This window comes from Procambarus clarkii, chromosome 70 (genome assembly GCF_040958095.1).
Source record: "Procambarus clarkii isolate CNS0578487 chromosome 70, FALCON_Pclarkii_2.0, whole genome shotgun sequence".
NCBI classification, from domain to species: domain Eukaryota; kingdom Metazoa; phylum Arthropoda; class Malacostraca; order Decapoda; family Cambaridae; genus Procambarus; species Procambarus clarkii.
This window is the reverse complement of record NC_091219.1, coordinates 20,508,975-20,527,323: the sequence shown is the minus strand read 5'-3', so window position 1 is coordinate 20,527,323 and position 18,349 is coordinate 20,508,975. Positions and strand designations below refer to the sequence as shown.

At 41.5% G+C, this 18,349-nt stretch overlaps 1 protein-coding gene across 1 annotated transcript in view; it reads left to right on the top strand.

Moving 5' to 3' along the window:
• The window catches only part of LOC123750794 (midasin-like), a gene marked incomplete at its 5' end in the record, with an annotated part of 90,474 nt that overhangs the window by 22,405 nt on the left and 49,720 nt on the right, over window positions 1-18,349 (top strand). Inside the window, 3 exon segments of the mRNA XM_069311529.1 lie at window positions 4,423-4,610; window positions 12,425-12,665; window positions 12,887-12,988. Coding sequence (XP_069167630.1) covers window positions 4,423-4,610; window positions 12,425-12,665; window positions 12,887-12,988 — 531 coding nt within the window.

Below are 18,349 nucleotides of genomic sequence, written 5' to 3'. Positions count from 1 at the left end.
AGGTTATGGATCTCTTGAAAAACACAACAATGGGAAACATTGATGAATGTCACAGACGGGTTCGATCATTGTTGCAAGTCAAACACTTCTTCGAATTCCTCTGAAGTTGGACTAGTGCCCAAGACGTAACAGGCATTTCCCCTCTGAATCGCAACACTGAGGCGCTGGAACAAGAAACTTTTTTGCGTTTTTGCTTTATATATATATATATATATATATATATATATATATATATATATATATATATATATATATATTTATATATATATCTATATTTATATATATATCTATATTTATATATATATCTATATTTATATATATATCTATACATATATATATTTATATATATATATATATATATTTATATTTTTATATATATATATATATATATATATATATATATATATATATATATTTATATATATATATATATATATATATATATATATATATATATATATTTTTATATATATATATATATATATATATATATATATATTTATATATATATCTATATTTATATATATATCTATATATATATATTTATATAATCTATATATATATTTTTATATTTATATATATATATATATATATGTATATATATATATATATATATATATATATATATATATATATATATCTATATATATATATATATATATATATATATATATATATATATATATATCTATATATATATATATATATATATATATATATCTATATATATATATATATATATATATATATATATATCTATATATATATATCTATATATATATATCTATATATATATATATATATATATATATATATATATATATATATATATATATATATATATATATATATATATAATTAATTGTTTTTCGAATACCTAACCTAACTTTTTCGGCTACCTAACCTAACCTAACCTATAAAGATAGGTTAGGTTAGGTAGGGTTGGTTAGGTTTGTTCATATATCTACGTTAATTTTAACTCCAATAAAAAAAAATTGACCTCATACACAATGTAATGGGTAGCGTTATCATTTCATAAAAAAAAAATTATGAAAAATATATTAATTCAGGAAAATTTGGCTTATTAGGCAAATCGGGCCTTGCATAGTAGGCTGAGAAGTGCGTTCTGGCTACTAGGTACGACATATATATATATGTATGTATATATATATATATAATATGTATATATATATATATATATATGTATATATATATATATATATATATATGTATATATATATATATATATGTCGTACCTAGTAGCCAGAACGCACTTCTCAGCCTACTATGCAAGGCCCGATTTGCCTAATAAGCCAAGTTTTCCTGAATTAATATATTTTCTTCAATTTTTTTCTTATGAAATGATAAAGCTACCCATTTCATTATGTATGAGGTCAATTATTTTTTATTGGAGTTAAAATTAACGTAGATATATGACCGAACCTAACCAACCCTACCTAACCTAACCTAACCTAACCTATCTCTATAGGTTAGGTTAGGTAGCCGAAAAAGTTAGGTTAGGTTAGGCTAGGTAGGTTAGGTAGTCGAAAAACAATTAATTCATGAAAACTTGGCTTATTAGGCAAATTGGGCCTTGCATAGTAGGCTGAGAAGTGCGTTCTGGCTACTAGGTACGACATATATATATATATATATATATATATATATATATATATATATATATATATGTCGTACCTAGTAGCCAGAACGCCCTTCTCAGCCTACTATGCAAGGCCCGATTTGCCTAATAAGCCAAATTTTCATGAATTAATTGCATTTCGACTACCTAACCTACCTAACCTAACCTAACATTTTTGGCTACCTAACCTAACCTAACCTATAAAGATAGGTTAGGTTAGGTTAGATAGGGTTGGTTAGGTTCGGTCATATATTTACGTTAATTTTAATTCCAATAAAATAAAATTGACCTCATACATAATGAAATGGGTAGCTTTATCATTTCATAAGAAAAAAATTAGAGAAAATATATTAATTCAGGAAAACTTGACTTATTAGGCAAATCAGGCCTTGCATAGTAGGCTGAGAAGTGCGTTCTGGCTACTAGGTACGACATATATATATATATATATATATATATATATATATATATATATATATATATATATATATATATATATATATATATATATATATATATATATATATATATGTCGTACCTAGTAGCCAGAACGCACTTTTCTGCCTACTATGCAAGGCCAGATTTGCCTAATAAGCCAAGTTTTCCTGAAACAATATATTTTCTCTAATTTTTTTCTTATGAAATGATAAAGCTACTTATTTCATTATGTATGAGGTCAATTTTTTTTTATTGGAGTTAAAATTAACGTAGATATATGACCAAACCTAACCAACCCTACCTAACCTAACCTAACCTATCTTTATAGGTTAGGTTAGGTTAGGTAGCCGAAAAAGTTAGGTTAGGTTAGGTTAGGTAGGTTAGGTAGTCTAAAAAGAATTAATTCATGAAAACTTGGCTTATTAGGCAAATCGGGCCTTGCATAGTAGGCTGAGAAGTGCGTTCTGGCTACTAGGTACGACATATATATATATATATATATATATATATATATATATATATATATATATATATATATATATATATATATATATATATATATATATATATATATATATATATATATATATATATATCATTCATTCATATTCACTCATTCATATTCACTCATTGACTGATGGTTCATTGTAGCTATCTCACTAAGATTGTGCCATGCTACAAGTCACATGAATTGCAGGAGTTTTGTTTGGCCTACTGGACTGAACTCGTCAGCATCCAACTATTGTTTGTTGCAGTTGTTACCTTTTCTGTCTTGTCTTCTATCGATTTTCTGGTTATAGCCTATACTGTTGTTTCATTTCTTTCAATCTTTTACTGGTGGATAAATGGATATGCCCTCTCTTCTTTTGCCTCTTTCAAGCATTCTTTGCTCTCTGGAAGGCTGTTATGCATAATGTAGTGTCTCAGGATCATGGAGCAACATGTGCACCTCATACTATTAGGGGTTGAGTCTGCATTTGTTGCCAATTTTCTTACATCCCTTGATCTAAAGGATCACTTTTTCATGATCCTCCACGTGGTGATTTGGTCAAACAAAGCAATTGTTTGTCCAGCTTTTAAGGATGTGTGAAAGTTGGCTGAGTGAATTTTTGCTGAGGCTCGTGGCCTCTTGACTTTCTAATAATAATTTTTTTTTTTTTAGCATCCTTTGGTCTTGCTCTTTGTGTGCGTGTGTGTGTTTAGCCATTTGGTGAGCTGCTGGCTTTGTTTATCCCAGGTTTTCCTCCACCTTGTATTCACCTAGTTGTGCTTGCAAGAGTTGAGCTTGTGTACCTGCCGGGCGCTTAACAGCTGGGTGGACAGCACTTCGGATTCGTAGTCCTGAGGTTCCGGGTTCAATCCCAGGTGGAGGCAAAGACAAATGGACAAAATGTTTCTTTCACCCAAGGTGCAACAGGTACTCTGAGAGAGAACTCTATCAACATCAGAGGCCCGAGACTGTTCAACACGCTTCCACTACACATAAGGGGTATAACTGGCCGACCCCTTACAGTGTTCAAGAGAGAACTGGATAAGCACCTCCAAAGGATACCTGATCAACCTGGCTGTGACTAATACGTCAGGTCGCAAGCAGCCCTGTCCAACAGCCTGGTTGATCAGTCCGGCAACCAGGAGGCCTGGTCGATGACCGAGCTGCGGGGACGCTAAGCCCCGGAAGCACCTCAAGGTAACCTCAAGGTAACCACCCTGGTGCCCCTGTTAACTAGCAGTTAATAGGTACCTGGGAGTTAGACAGCTACTATGGGCTGCTTCCTGGGGGGTGTGTAACAAAAAGGAGGCCTGGTCGAGGACCACCCCGTGGGGGAACACTAAGCCCCGAAATCATCTCAACATAACAGAGATTTTTCATATTTCCCTCCCAGAAGTCCCAGGGTGGGACCTCTGGTGATCTGACCTTCCAAGTGGTGGCAAGCAGGTGCATCACTGTCAGGGTATCTACCCCCCATGGAACCCATCTTTTGATTTGTTTGCTGAGAGGGTGCCTAATTTCCTTAACGTATTCACTTATTTTGTTGTACCTGTGCTTTAAGGTAAGTTCCTCCCGTTTTATGGTTGATCTCACCTCGTTGAATGAGCAAGATTCCTGTTGTGTCTTCCGGCAAGGTACGAAAGGGCCTTGGAGGCCTGGTGTCTTGGGCTTAGGTTCGTTGGTACCAGAGTTAGGCTCAGAGTGTCACTGGTAGCCAACCAGAAAATAGCATTTAATACATTCATTGCTTGATGTTAATCTTATTCAACCTAAGACGATTTATATATTCTTCATTGATTTTGTAATGCTTTTTTTTTAAGAAATGAAATGCATTTTGAATTTCTTTTATATAAAGGTACATATAGAGGCCCTGTCATCTGCTGATTTAGAGTTCATTCTGAGCATGATGTATGCAGATCTGCCTTATGAAATTGTTTCAAAGATGGTCGAGTTCAATCAGTCTATCACATCAGAAATTCTGGACCAAGGGTTATGGGGCATTCGAGGTGGACCATGGGAACTAAACCTACGTGATATGTTCAGGTAATCTTGGTTTACATTATAATTTAATCTTCTTTTCTGGGGGGAGCCCTGTTGGTTCCCTGGAGCTTACTAGGCTGATATGCTAATGTCAGACTTTGACATCAGTCATGTGTATGGAGTTTTAGAGTTGCCCCTCAATAGACATTGGATTCTCTGTATGGTACTTGCGTAGTAGTCCTTCCCTAGTTGTGTTTGCGGTAGTTTAGCTCTGGGTTTTTGGTCCCGTTTCTCACCTGTCATTCGCTCATGTGCAGGTTCATGAGCCCATGTCCTGGGCTCATGAACAGGTCTTATCTGCGCTTGAAGCTGTGTGTGGTGTCATCCTCCACCACGTCGCTTCCTCATGCGCTCCGCTTGTCTATTACTCTGACACTGCAATCCTTCTTTTCTATGTCTCTTGGGCTTGTTTGGGCTCTCATTCCACTGGTGTTCCCTGGTGCATGTGTCCCTGGGGTCCCATAGTCGGTCTTTCTCTACCTTATTACTTCCTTTGGGAATCTTAACACTTTCGCGCTCTCCGCGAAGGTCACTCAGCCAACCGTAAGTGCTCAGAGCGTTTTGCCACGTAAGCGTAAAAACAAAAATGTGTATACTCTTTTTACTTTCATGACCTTAGTTCTCGAGCTACGTATTTCATTTTGGTACCAACGTGTTCGCAATAAAATTCTCTAGAAGAACATCAGTAAAAAAAGTCACGAAACGTATAGGGATACCAGCACCAAATAAATAACTACGAAGATGACTCGCCGTGAGCGCCCAACAGCAACAAAATGTTTTTACTCTTGGGACTGTTATCACCTCCACACTTGTTCTACAGCGTTAATTTTGGTATCAATGGACTCGCAATGAAATTCCCAACACGGTGATATGAATATAAGCGTAGAATAATGATGCGGCCCGCCCGCAAGAGTGTGGGAAGTGGTGAAATTGTTACCCGGTATTGGTGACGGGACGACGCACGGCGCTTTGAAAGTTTATATTTATTTCACTCTCATGACATAAATTTTCTATGTACGTCATTCATTTTTGTGTCAATGTGTTCGCAATAGAATGTTCTATGAGCCCATAGGTAAAAAAGATCAACAAAGCGTAAGATAGAATAGCGCCAAATATAAAACTACGCTGGAACATATCAGTGAGCGTCAAATACACACGAAATGTTTTTACTTTTGTTTTGTTTGTCAAGTTTATACTTGTTGCACACAGTTATTTTTGGTTGTACATTGATCGGAATAAAATTCCCTAAACAGACATATGCATATAATACATGATATGGGGGAAGCATTACCAGTATAAACGGCTAAAGTCACCCACCTGCAACCCGTTTGGGACATAATACCATTTGATCGAAGTGGTCCACACCTTTCATGAACTTATTGTACCATGCAGCCTAGTGGTGAGAAAGAGAGCCTCATGGCGCGCAGTTTGAAACAAACCCAAAGTAAATCGGATAAAAATTGAATTTTATACAAATATTTTAAAAGAGGACATAACTTTATGTCCACTATGCGTTAGCGTTAGACGAAACAGGACTCAGGAGAAACAGGAAGTGTTAATTAAATGTGGTGATCATATCCTCGTAGCTCGTACTCCTTGGTTCGGGTACTGGTTTGGCGGCGTATCTTTGCACCTTTTTTCCTTTTCGTCTTGTGTTGTGACGTGTCACAACTGTGTTGGTTTGTTGGAATGTGACCAGCGGCTCTGTGTGTTGGTCGTGTCCCTTTCATTCCTGTTTTGCTACTTGCCTTCTTCATTCCTTATCTTCCTTCTACGCTCTTGTCCCTGACCGTTGGTGCTGGGGCTTTTCTTCTGGTCTTTTCTTGTGTTTTCCATTTTCTCCTTTTATCCTACACATGGTTGTATGTTTTCTTTGTGCCTTTTGGCTCTCCTATTGCCAGATGTGGGTTCCTGGTTTCCTGGCTTACCCGGCTTGTTGGCGTTTTCACTGTCTCTCGGTTTCCCTTCTCTTGAATCGCGCATCGGGACTGTCGTCTTCGATCTTCTGGCAGGCTCGCCAACGTTGGGATGTTTTTCTGTACGGCAGACGTTCCATCTCCTCCTTTGCTGGCTTGGGTTTGTGGTTCTGCTGGCTCCGTGGTTGCACCAGAGATCTTCCTAGGCTCGATTGGCCCACGGCGGGGCCGGATCGGCTTCGCCTCGAGTCTCTCACCTTCTGTTGGTGGTCTAATGGCTTTGTTGATGGTGTCCCACCTACATGCTTCTTCTTGGCAGCAGTGTGGGGTTTTTGGTGGTCCTTCCTTTTCTTTTGTCCCTTCTTTGGTAGCTGCGTTTTAATTTTCTGGGTGAGACCCGGAGGCTCCCCGGCATTTCTCCCTCCCCCTGGTCGGCGTATTTTTCGTGTGTTTTGACATCTAGCCTCAGAACTGACAGGTGGATAGCTGGCATGAGGGGATCTGGGGCTCCCCCTTTCCCCTTCCAGGGAGGGGGCAGCTGCGCAGATAGCGGCACGGCAGCGTATGACGTCATGATCATTTACTCGTTTCTTTTCGTGGAGTTCTATCCACTTGTTTGGCTTTTGGTTGCAATAGTAGGTCTGGGTGCCTGACCTGGTCGATGGCAGACATAGAATGCTTCCAATCACATGGAGGTTTCTATAGGCCATTGCTCCCCTTGCCTCTCTGAGGGGTCCAGGTTCTGGCTCGTGGTCCCCGGTAGACCTTCAGAACTCCATACACATGACTGATGCCAAAGTCTTACATTAGCATATCAGCCTAGTAAGCTCCGGGGAGCCTCCGGGTCTCACCCAGAAAATGGCATTTCATTACATTCAACGCTGTTTTTTTTGTAAATATTGACCGAGACAAATAATGTCCTAATTCTGTTTTCCCATTTCTTAAAGTGAATCAACAAACTGAAGGGTCTAAATTTAGTCAAATTTAATATAATTTTGCTTGCCCCATAGGTAGGACTATTAGATAGTTATGATTTTGCGATATATATTTTTGTATTTAATTTTTGACAGTTAATTTATGTTTAGTATCTCAAATACCTTAAAGTATTGACTTGAAACTTTAACCCTCAAAAAGTGGATAACAACAAATTTTTCATCATGCCTGTGTGCAAATATAACAAAAAAGATGTGTGTATACAAAAGTAATAGGTGCAAAAAAAAAAATGCTTAGCCTTACTTTACTTTGCTATGATTTGAGGCTCAACGTCCCCGTGGCCCGGTCCCCGACCAGGTCTCCTGGTTGTTGGACTGATCAACCAGGCTGTTGGATGTGGCTGTTCACAGCCTGGTTGATCAGGTATCCTTTGGAGGACGCAGGTTCGAATCCTCGTCACGGCCCTTTTGGATTTGATCCTTTAGAGGTGTTTATGAAGTTCTCTCTTGAACACTGTGAGAGGTCGGCCATTTATGTCCTTTATGTGTAGTGGAAGCGTGTTAAACAGTCTCGGGTGTCTGATGTTGATCAGAGAAAGTACTCTGAAAGTACTCTTTCAGAGTACCTATTACACCTCTGCTTTTCAACAGGGGTATTCTCACATCCTGCCATACCTTCTTGTCTCCTGTGGTGATGTTTCTGTGGGCAGATATGGGACCAGCCCTTCTAATATTTTCCACGTACAGTATAAATTATTAATTATCTTTTTCCCCCTTGATCTAGTGAATACCTATTTAGGTATTTTAGTTGGTCTCAATAGTTTAGATGTTTTACTGAGTGGATTCTAGCAGTATTACCAATATCAAAGTCTTCTCTGATTTTGTTCACATTGGGAGTGATCCAGGTGGGGAACACAAGTCCATGGACATGTGCTGATATGTAGTTTGCAGACTTGTTATGTAGGGTTGAGGGCTCTGATGTTCATGTGGATGGTGGAACATTTACTGCCAAAATATGGGTGATGTATTTTAGTGCCAGCAGAATGTAACACGGGGAGGGTGTTCTCGAATGATCTTTCCTGCCTTTTCCCCCTCTACCCGTATTCTTACTTTTTATTCTCTACAAGGGACTCCAAAACTTTTACTAAAGCCGACTCCACGCCACTTGGTCCTAAGACGATTGACCGACTTAGGATTCTACAACCCGTATGACGTGACATAGGCTTCGAGCAAAACCCTAGAGTCGCCTCCGCCGCCACCACCAGACCAGTAACACAGAGCAATGGTCGAGGCCTGGATCGATCATGCTAATTAATCAACCTTGGGGCTTGATCCCCACTAGTAGTTTATAACCTTGGAAACTTGAGTGTGGAATTAATTAAACGGGAATGATGAATTCCGATTCGATGTTAGAATCGGCGCCCAATTCAACTCTGCCTCGTGTGGACCACGTGACCGGGACAATTTAATATACATATAACAAACACATGGAAATAATGAAAATGCAATTTTACTAGCTATTAATTTATTAAAAGAAAAACTAAAACAAAATCTAAATGGTTATCACTCCCTATCAATCTACCACTCCCTACTTGGCAATGAATGGGCTATCCCTATAAGAACTCATAAAGCAACTCTACCTTGGGCGACCAGCTAGATGTTCGTGCTGTCGGGAGGCCGATGATGGTAAGGCCACCTGCCCGAGTTGTTTCTCAAACCACACTGATCTCTCCTCTCTCTGATCTTCCCCAGACTAGAGCATTGTATTGTTCCGCATCGCTTACCAAGTTACTTAGCATGGTTTAAGTTATAACAATTAACCTCTGTTGTACTTAATTGATCCAGATTGGTTGAATTATTTTAACTGAAGTTAAATTACACAAGCATCTTAAGGGAGAGCTATTCCCGATCCCCACATGGCTATTTGACCTTTGAGAAATAGTGGACATGTCAACTCTGATGACCTATGACCGCCGGTCACTCCGCCTTACAACTTGGATCTGATTCGTGACGTCACTGATGGTGACTTAATTCAATAATTAGAATACTCTTGATATTATAACTATATAATACAATTTGAATGCAACCTGAATAAAGACGTATTTTCTCTAAATTACTGAATACTATAGGATGATTCATTATACGAAACTATGAATAAGGCGTCAATTATTTTCACCGCGAATTCCCTGGGGTCAGGTCCCGGGTCACCACGCGGGTCCAGCTTCCCATTCTCCCTTGTAGATAAAACATTCTGGAAAATTCTTACAACCAGCCTAGTTTGTTACAAGAACAATAGTGTCAAGTTTTGATTGGTGGTCTCTAGAGACTTGATCTCCACAGAAGGGGTCAACCTGCTATAGTATTCACTTCATGGTGTGGTGCCATTTAGAATGAGTGTCTGAACCTTCAGTCCTCTTTAGCCAATTCCATCTCTTCAATTTCCTGGTGTTAATTGTGAAGACCAACTGTTGAGGCTGTTGAGGCTCTTCTACTCGCCAGTTCTTAGAGAGTCTTAAAAGCACTGCCAGTGCATGTTTCTGTGTGCTTTGCTTGCAGCCCGATCTCAACCTTGGGAACTCTGTCTCATTAAGGTTATTGGTTCAGTGTTTCTGTGCCTCTGGGAGGATTGTATACCTCATCTATTAAAAAATTCAGATTCAGTCCGAATTCAGTCTCCCCCTCCCCTCCTCCTCCCCTATCTTTTCGTTGGGAGCATGCCATACGTTCTGTTGGTCCTGCACGCTTGAGTGTCGAGAGACCCTTTCAGTTGTACAGGTTTACCTGGGGGCGAGTTTAAGCGTCTCAATGCGTGTTTATTCGCCCCTGCCCTTCCTCGGGATGTTGGCCTTGTTCAGCTTCACAGGCAGGTTCCCTCCCTTTCGGCTGCCTTAGTAGCTGAGGACTTGCGCGCCTGTGGCCATTTGGCTTTGGTCTTGCGTTTCCTTCCCCTTTTCGAGCTGTCTTCGGACTAGCTTGAGGAGGATGGTGGGTCTGGTGCACTGGTCTCGGCAGGCTACTTTATTGAAGCTGTTTGCGCTGATCCTGCAGGAGTCGGAGTCTGTTCTTTGCTTCTCAATTCATGTGCCGACAGGCAATGTTTGGTCAGTCTGTGGAATCCACGTGGGCCCTTGGCTCTTAGGTTTTCTATGCCTTTTGGTCCTTTGCTGCTTGCAGGGTTTGCAGTGGTGCAGTATCAGCAAGCGGCCTCTTCTAGTTTTTGTGCCATGCTAGAGTTGCTGGTTCTCCAGGGAGCCCGCGGGTGGTCTTTTCGTAAGGGTTGTGCCAGGGCACAGGTTGCCTCCCATCGTGGTAGGCCAGTTTCACAGCCTGTGCAGTGATTGCTCTGCTTATAAGTTGGCATCATGTAAGGGGCGTCGGCCCTTTCGCGTTTCGTCCATTTGAGGAGGGAGGCCTGTCCTGATTGCTCACGCCTGGTCCCACGATTCATGGGCATTTCAGGTCGTTGAAAGATATTCACACTGGAATGACGCATGGAAATATATGACTTTTATGTTAACACAATTAAATAGACACTTTCCTAACTATATTCCCTGAACAGGCAAAGAATATATGAATGATAAGGTGCTTTAGTTCAAGAGAGCCGTACTTACTCGATCTGGCGTTCCACAATGACCTTGAGATGATGTTCTCTCCTGGTGTTTCCACCCACACCTTCCTCCTGGAGTTTCTTCCACTCTACTGTGTCTGGATGTGATCTCCTGTTCCCCAGGAGATCATGTTTAAAATCATCAAATTAGCTTTCATAAAAAGCTAATTAGATTTCTTACACAGGACCTTCCAATTCAAAATCTATATTGTCAGTTCATTATGTCATTTCTTTTGAGATATTCCACCTATTTGGTTTTAATTATTTTTCTCTACTGGTTTCACTACCAACATGTTACTGATTCTAGTCCATATCTTAGAGAGCCTTCCTTCTCTGTTACCATTTTTCTAGATTTGAACTCGGTATGCCTTTTTGAGTATGTCTGCTTGGTTCCCTTTTTGAAAGGATATCTGAAAAATAATTTGGTGAATGCTTTGCTCTAGTGTGCATTCTTTCAGAACCTAAGGAGAGACTTATCTGGTCTGACTTCTTTATTTCTGTAAGTCCTTGTGCAACTTTTCTACCTCATTTCAAAACACACATGAGTGCTCTAGATTATGCTTTACTAGTCAGTATTACCTATGCCTCACAGTGTCAGCTGCATTGTAGGTTTTGACTGTTTCCTGTTCAATATGCATTCAGTTTGCATCCTTCCAGCTGTGAGCCGTACATCTCCTAAGTGAACCAACAAAGGTATAGTGGTTCAGGAACCTGCATGTTTGAATGTGTTTATTTATAGTTGCTTTTGAGGCAATACATTTAATTTCCAAAAGTTGTTTTATAATCAAAACCATCAGTCAACCATTGTTTGACTGGCGTGTTGTTGTCTTAGATTCATCTACTGACTAAATATGACTGCTTTCCTGCAAGCTTGACTTCATTACTTATGACTGACTATTGATGACTGGTTTGAATACTTTTGTCTTGCTTCCTGCCTTTACTTACATTTTAACTCTTATTTTAACTTTATTAATTTAACTACCATACTGTTATTTCTATGACATGATGGTCTTGATTTTATGGTTGCCATGTGATGCAGCCTGGATGGGAAACACTATCCGAATCTTCAGTAATTCAGACTGGCATGATTATTGATTTAATAACACGTGCTTCAAGTGGTTTCAGTTAGGTTAATGAAGTAAAGACAAAATAATGGTGGAAATACAGACTATTAATTACTAAAGACATTTTTGCATAGCATTGAGTAAGTACATAACAATGTACAATACATTTGCTGTACATTAGATAATGCCTGGCTTTTCCTAGTTGTCAATTGTAAGTAAAATTGTGTAAGTAAATTGTGTAGATGTGTGTGTGTGTACTAATCTATACCATTGTATTTTACTGGTTTGGCTTTTACAGATGGTGTGACATCATGATTAAATATCAACCAAAGGAGTCATACAACCCGGGGCAGTTTGTGGGACTGATATATTCTGATCGTATGAGGACCGACGGAGACAAGAAAAATGTTTTTGATTTATATGATTCTGTTTTTGGTGAAAATTACCCAAGTTATCGAAGCACTGGTAGATTCCACATTACCAGGACAACTGTACAAGTTGGCCACTCAAAGCTTAATAGGAACCAAGATGGGGATCATGTATGTTAAATTTTGTTGCTTTTATATTCATTTTCATTAATTAATAGTAACCGTTGTAGAGTATTTTAAGTTTTGATATGATCTTTGGAATTCATCCAATACATTGACTCTTGCTATGTAACAACTATTACTGGGGAATACATAATTTGATAGGTTTATGATAAATATTATTCTGCTCATATCGGCAAAACTATATACTGTACTTGTGTAAATTTTTTTAGAGTGAAGATGATGATGGTGAGGACCTCTATGTGATGCACCACCAACTGCCTGTTATGGAGAGTCTAATAAATTGTATCAATATGAACTGGATGTCTATACTGGTAAGGACAAATATTAGGAGAGTAGTGTTAAAAAATAAGGTTAAGATAATCCAAGAGACATATGCCCATTCTTTGCATTTTCCATACTAGTATTGTGTAAAATTTTCACCATTATTCTCCAGAAAATCAGCCATGGCTATATCTTCTCTCTTTTTGACTTGGTGTAAAGTGGTTTTATAATATTTTATATTATATTTTATTTTATATTATATATATAATACAAATATTTTAAATAATTATGCTTTTTTAACCTTTGTTCTTTGGTCCATATTCCTGAATGCTTTAAACAGTTCTGGTATTCATTAATCTGACATTCTTTGCTGTTTAGAGTAGGCAAACTGGAGACCAGTTCAACAGTTGAAAGGTTACAAATCTAACAGCAAGATATATCTGGGAAAGGAATAGCCATGTCATGACATTATTTCGGTTGTCAGTGCCTACAGAGCACCAAGGGCTGCTGTGTCATCCTGCCACTTTCACACTCCCAATGTTTCCTTCAACAGGATATTTATCTCCCTCTTTGCACCTTTGATCGACCTAAGCCAGAGGTGTTATGATTCCTGGGAGGCTCGTTTTGTCTTTCCTCCCTGTCTATTTCTTACACCAGAGGGGGGAAAGAACTCGTAAACCAAAAATAGGGAGTGATGGAGGCAGCAGGAGTGACCGTAAGGGTCGAACACTGAATTGCACCCAGGAAAGTTGCAAACAGCAGCATCAGGTCTAGTGATGGACAGGAATTCCATAACAGCTTGACCCAACACTTAGATCCTTTAAAACCCCATTCTTTCTAGGTCAAGGGATACTGGTTGCTTGAACGATCCACTGATGAGCTGGTAGGCCAGGCTCAGGAGAAGCATCATTGAGAAAAAAAACCTAACCCTGACCACCAGTGAAAATAACCTTGATATACAGATAGAGCAAATGGTAAAGAACAAAAAAACAGATATATGGCCCCTTGAGGAATGAATCATCATATAGATGGACAACTAAAGTTTGAAAACTTCTGTGAAGGCATGAAGCTAAAAAAACTTCCAGCAGAGAGAGCCCCCAGCAATAGCAAGTGAGTGAATTAGGTTGCTGGCTGGCAAGGACAACATAGACAAGGTTGAAAGAGCCCTTCTGGCTCTTTCGGCTGCCCCGGCTTTTTCTTGTGAAGCTGGAGCGTTGGAGGACGACTCATCCCCGGGGCCTGGTGTGGAGGTTCCCGGGGTTAAGGAGGAGCTGACTTGGGGGCCTTGGGCTCCATTGGACCCCGCCTGGATTTTCCGTCCTTCTGACCGGGTTTACTGTTGCAAGGAGTGGGGTTTTCTTTTCCTCCTATGCGTATGATTTGGACTTGAGTTCTGCTCCTTGCCAGGTTTGGTTCCGTGTCCCTGTGGATTCTTCGGTTCTGTCTTTGCGGAGGTTTTCAGCTTCCTGCATCTCTCCGCCTAAGGTGCGTTCGGCTATCGCGGCTTACCTCTTGCGTGACTTGGAGTATGCCTCCATAATGGATCCTTCTTTGTTCAAGTTTGGATCGTCGTGTCCTTACTGGGGGCGTTATGAGGTTCCGGGGTCGTCCTGACTTGCAGACTGCCCCTTGTTTTCGTTAGATGCTTGGGACTCGCTCTGTCGGACCCGCACGTTTGAGTGGTGCGAGGCGGTGACGGTGGTCCAGGATTACCTGGGGGCGATTTTAAACATCTTAATGAGAGTCTCTTCTCTCCTGCCCTTTTGCAACTTGCGCGCTTGTGGCTTTTTGGCTTCGGTCTTGCTTTTCTTTTTCCTCCTGGAGCTGTCTTTGGATTGGCTTGCGGAGGATTTGGAGATGCTTGGGGCCGTTCCTGGGTCTGGCACCTTGGTCTCGGCTGCTCGGGCATCGTCTGCCATCTTGAAGCTGTTTGTGCCGATCCTGTTGGAGGCATTGCTGCGGTTTTTCGCTTAGCGTTTCGCATGTCGACAGGCGGTCCTTGCTTCCACTTTGGAATCCGCTTGGGCCCTGGTTCATAGGTTGTCTTCTCCGTTTTGTCCTCTGCTTTTTGAGGCTTCTGCATTTGAGAAGCCTGAATATTTTGTCGTGAATATAAAGCAGGCAGCTTCTTCCACCTGCCGCCCTATGTCTGAGTTGTTGGTGCTCCGGGGGAACTGGGGGGTTCCTTCCTGACGGGGTCGTGCCAGGGCTTGGGGTTCCGTTCGTCGGGGTAGGCCACAGGTGTCGGGTTTGGCGCCGGTGCCGCCTGCGGTCCCGCTTGTGCTTGGTCAGCACGGTGTTCGCTCTGCGCGCAGGTCGGGTTCTCATAAGGGGCAGCGGCTCTTTCGCGGTTCGCCCCAGTGACGGGGCGGTGGGGGGAAGGCTTGCTCTGTTCGCTCGCTGGTTGGTGAGGGCTCCCGGCCAGTCTATGTGTCTGCTCATCAGGGATTTGGTTCTTTCCCAGCTCGCCGGGTTCGGGTTCCTGGTGAACTGGCGGAAGTCCTGTCTGGTTCCCTCCCAAATTCGGACCTGGCTGGGTCTTGTGTGGGACTCTCGGACCGCTTCCTTGTCTCTTCCTCCATCGTCTCTCCTTCGGCTGCGGTCTCATCTGTGTCTGTTTCTGGGAGGCTCCCGGGTCACCCGGTGGTTGCTCGAGGGTCTGTGTGTGAGCCTGAACTTCGTGATGTTGGTCTTGACTTCGTCGGCTGTTCTAGTTCCTTCGGGGACATCCCTTCCGCCTCTCTTGCGATCGCTAGGTTCGCCCCTTGGGGGCTTTGTGTCGGCTGCTGCGTCGCCGGCTTCCTCTTCGGGTTTTTCGGGGTTCGGTTCCTTGGCGCCTTCCCGAGCCCTCGCTCGATGTGTTCACGGACTCCTCGTCTCTCGACTGGGGCTTTGTGTCCTGTGCTCACCATGCCGGCCAGGGGCGGTGGGGTCCGTCCTTCCGTCGGGTCCACAGCACAGCGCAGAAGTTTGTGGCGGTGTGGTTTGCACTTCGGAGGGTTCGGGTCACCGCAGATCTTCGATCCGGCTTCATTCGGACTGCTCCCCGGTGGTTCAAACTGAGGGGGTTCGATGCAGTCCTTGGCTCTTTGGGGTAGGTTGCTTCGGGTGACTCGCCTGCTGAGTTCTCAGGAGTTTGGCACTCCTGGCGGTTCATGTCCGGGGGTGTCCAACGTCCTGGCGGACGGCCTGCCCAGGTTCGTTCCCCTGTTAATGGAATGGACTGTCGACGTTGACTCCTTCAGTTGGCTATGCCGGACGTTCGGACGTCGGGAGGTGGACCTCTTCGCATTGGTGTGGTCGAGGTGTCTTCCGGTGTACATGGCAACCTTCCCCGACAGCAAGGCTGTCGGGATTGACGCTTTTCGGCAGGACTGGTTGAGGTGGGGGTTCCTGTACCTCTTTTCCCTGGTTCAGCTGTTGCTCCGGGTCATGGCTCGCTTGGAGACTTACCAAGAGTGTTCAAGTTCAAGTATGTTTATTGAGATAAGAAAGAAATACATCTCAAAGGGATAGAGTAGCTTAGGCTACTTCTACCCCCCCTACCAAGGGTGAGTCGTCCTCTTGACCCTATGGTGGCCGGCCCAGCCTTAGTTTCAGGCGCTGCTTGTCCAGTGTCCGAACCCGGAGGTTTTCCACGGCTCCGCCTCTTTCAGGAGATTTGCCCGGTTCGGTACGAGACTGGTTCGCTCTTCTCAGTGAGTTTTTGCGTTTGGTATTTTTTATAGTAATGCATTGCTCTCTGATTCCCATGCTCTTCTCACTTTGTAGAAAAAGCCAGAATTTGCTCCTAGTTCCTTGTAGTTCACCATGGATTTCAGAGGCTTGGTACAATGAGGTACAATTCAGTGACTTGCAAGTCAGGTGGGATGCTGTCAGTGCTTGATATTGATTTTCCAATCCACCAATCTTTACCTTGTAAGTTAAGACAAGTTTAGCATTACCTACAGAAATTGGAAATTACTGTGAGGAGTGGGCATTAACCCTTACACTGCTCAGGGGTCCTGGGGACATTTACACCCCTGTGCGCAAGAAAAAAAAAATTCAAAATTTTTTTTTCGTCTTCTAAACATGTTAATTTGTGTCCCCTGAGCACGGAAAAAATAAAAAAAAATCGTAGGTGACATATTTTGGGCGCAATTGACCGAGGAAGTCTGGCAAAAAGTGGGCGTTGACAGAGCGGTCGTCAGACCCGGTCAGCGTCACCCGCACTGACAGATGGGAGTTGCCACAAAGATATTATTACCTAATTGTTTCAATGTCTCCGATTGATTTTTTCTTAGTTTTTTTGCAGTAATATTATTCAATAGTGTGTATTGTAATATATTTATATAATAAAAGTGGTGAATAATCGCTATACTCAAAAGTATGATGTGCATATTAGTGATTCAATTATTATGTTTATAAAACAATAAACATATTGTTTTGCTGCTGTTACACTCTATACACAGGTTATATATAAGTATCTGCATGTTTTGATCACCATAACGAACCACTAAGTTGGTATTGAGAGTCGAAAAACAACGAAGAGTTACCGCCACACACTAGCCAGCCACTCGCTGCCACTCCCTCAACACACGCACTAAACTTTCTTCCCCAATAATACCATTTGTGGTGTTATTACACTATATACAGACGTTATATATAAGTATGTATATATTTTGTTCACCACAACTGTACAGCTAAGCTGATATAGTTAGTTCAGACACTAAGAGTCGTCGCTATACACAGATGGCGGCTGGCGGCTCCCTCACTCTTTCAAGGTCACACGCACTAAACTTTCTCCCCCAACAATACCTTTTGCAGTGTTATTACCCTATATACACATATTATATATAAATATCTACATGTTTTATGCACCGTAACTGTACACCTAAGCTTGTAGTGCGCCCAAAAAGCATAGTGGCCACTCTCTAAACAGCTAGACAAATCGTGCAGACAACGTCACCTCCGTCACCCATATGGCTCCTCCCAGCATAATCCTTTTGCTGTTATTACACTAATACACACATTATATATAAGTATCTACATTTGTGTTCACCATAGAGAACCACTGACCTGGTATGGTGAATGCAAACAATAACAGCTAGTCACACAGTCTGTAAACGATGCTGTCTCCCTCCATCTCTCAGCATCACTCCTCCCACAGCGCTAATTATTACAACAATCCTGCTATTATCACAACCCTGGTTATTTATATCACAGTCATGGGTCATCTGTAATATTGTCATCGCTAAATAATAACAATTATATATTTATTTTGACATTTTTCGGCGATGCTGTGGTCACAAGCTGAACAGCAATGCTGTTCGCTCATGCTGCGTGCGCCGGCCTTGGTTGCTCCAACAGTACTGTGCCTCTCACACCTGAGAATATTGCCCACGATTTTTCTTTAAAATGGCATCTGTTTA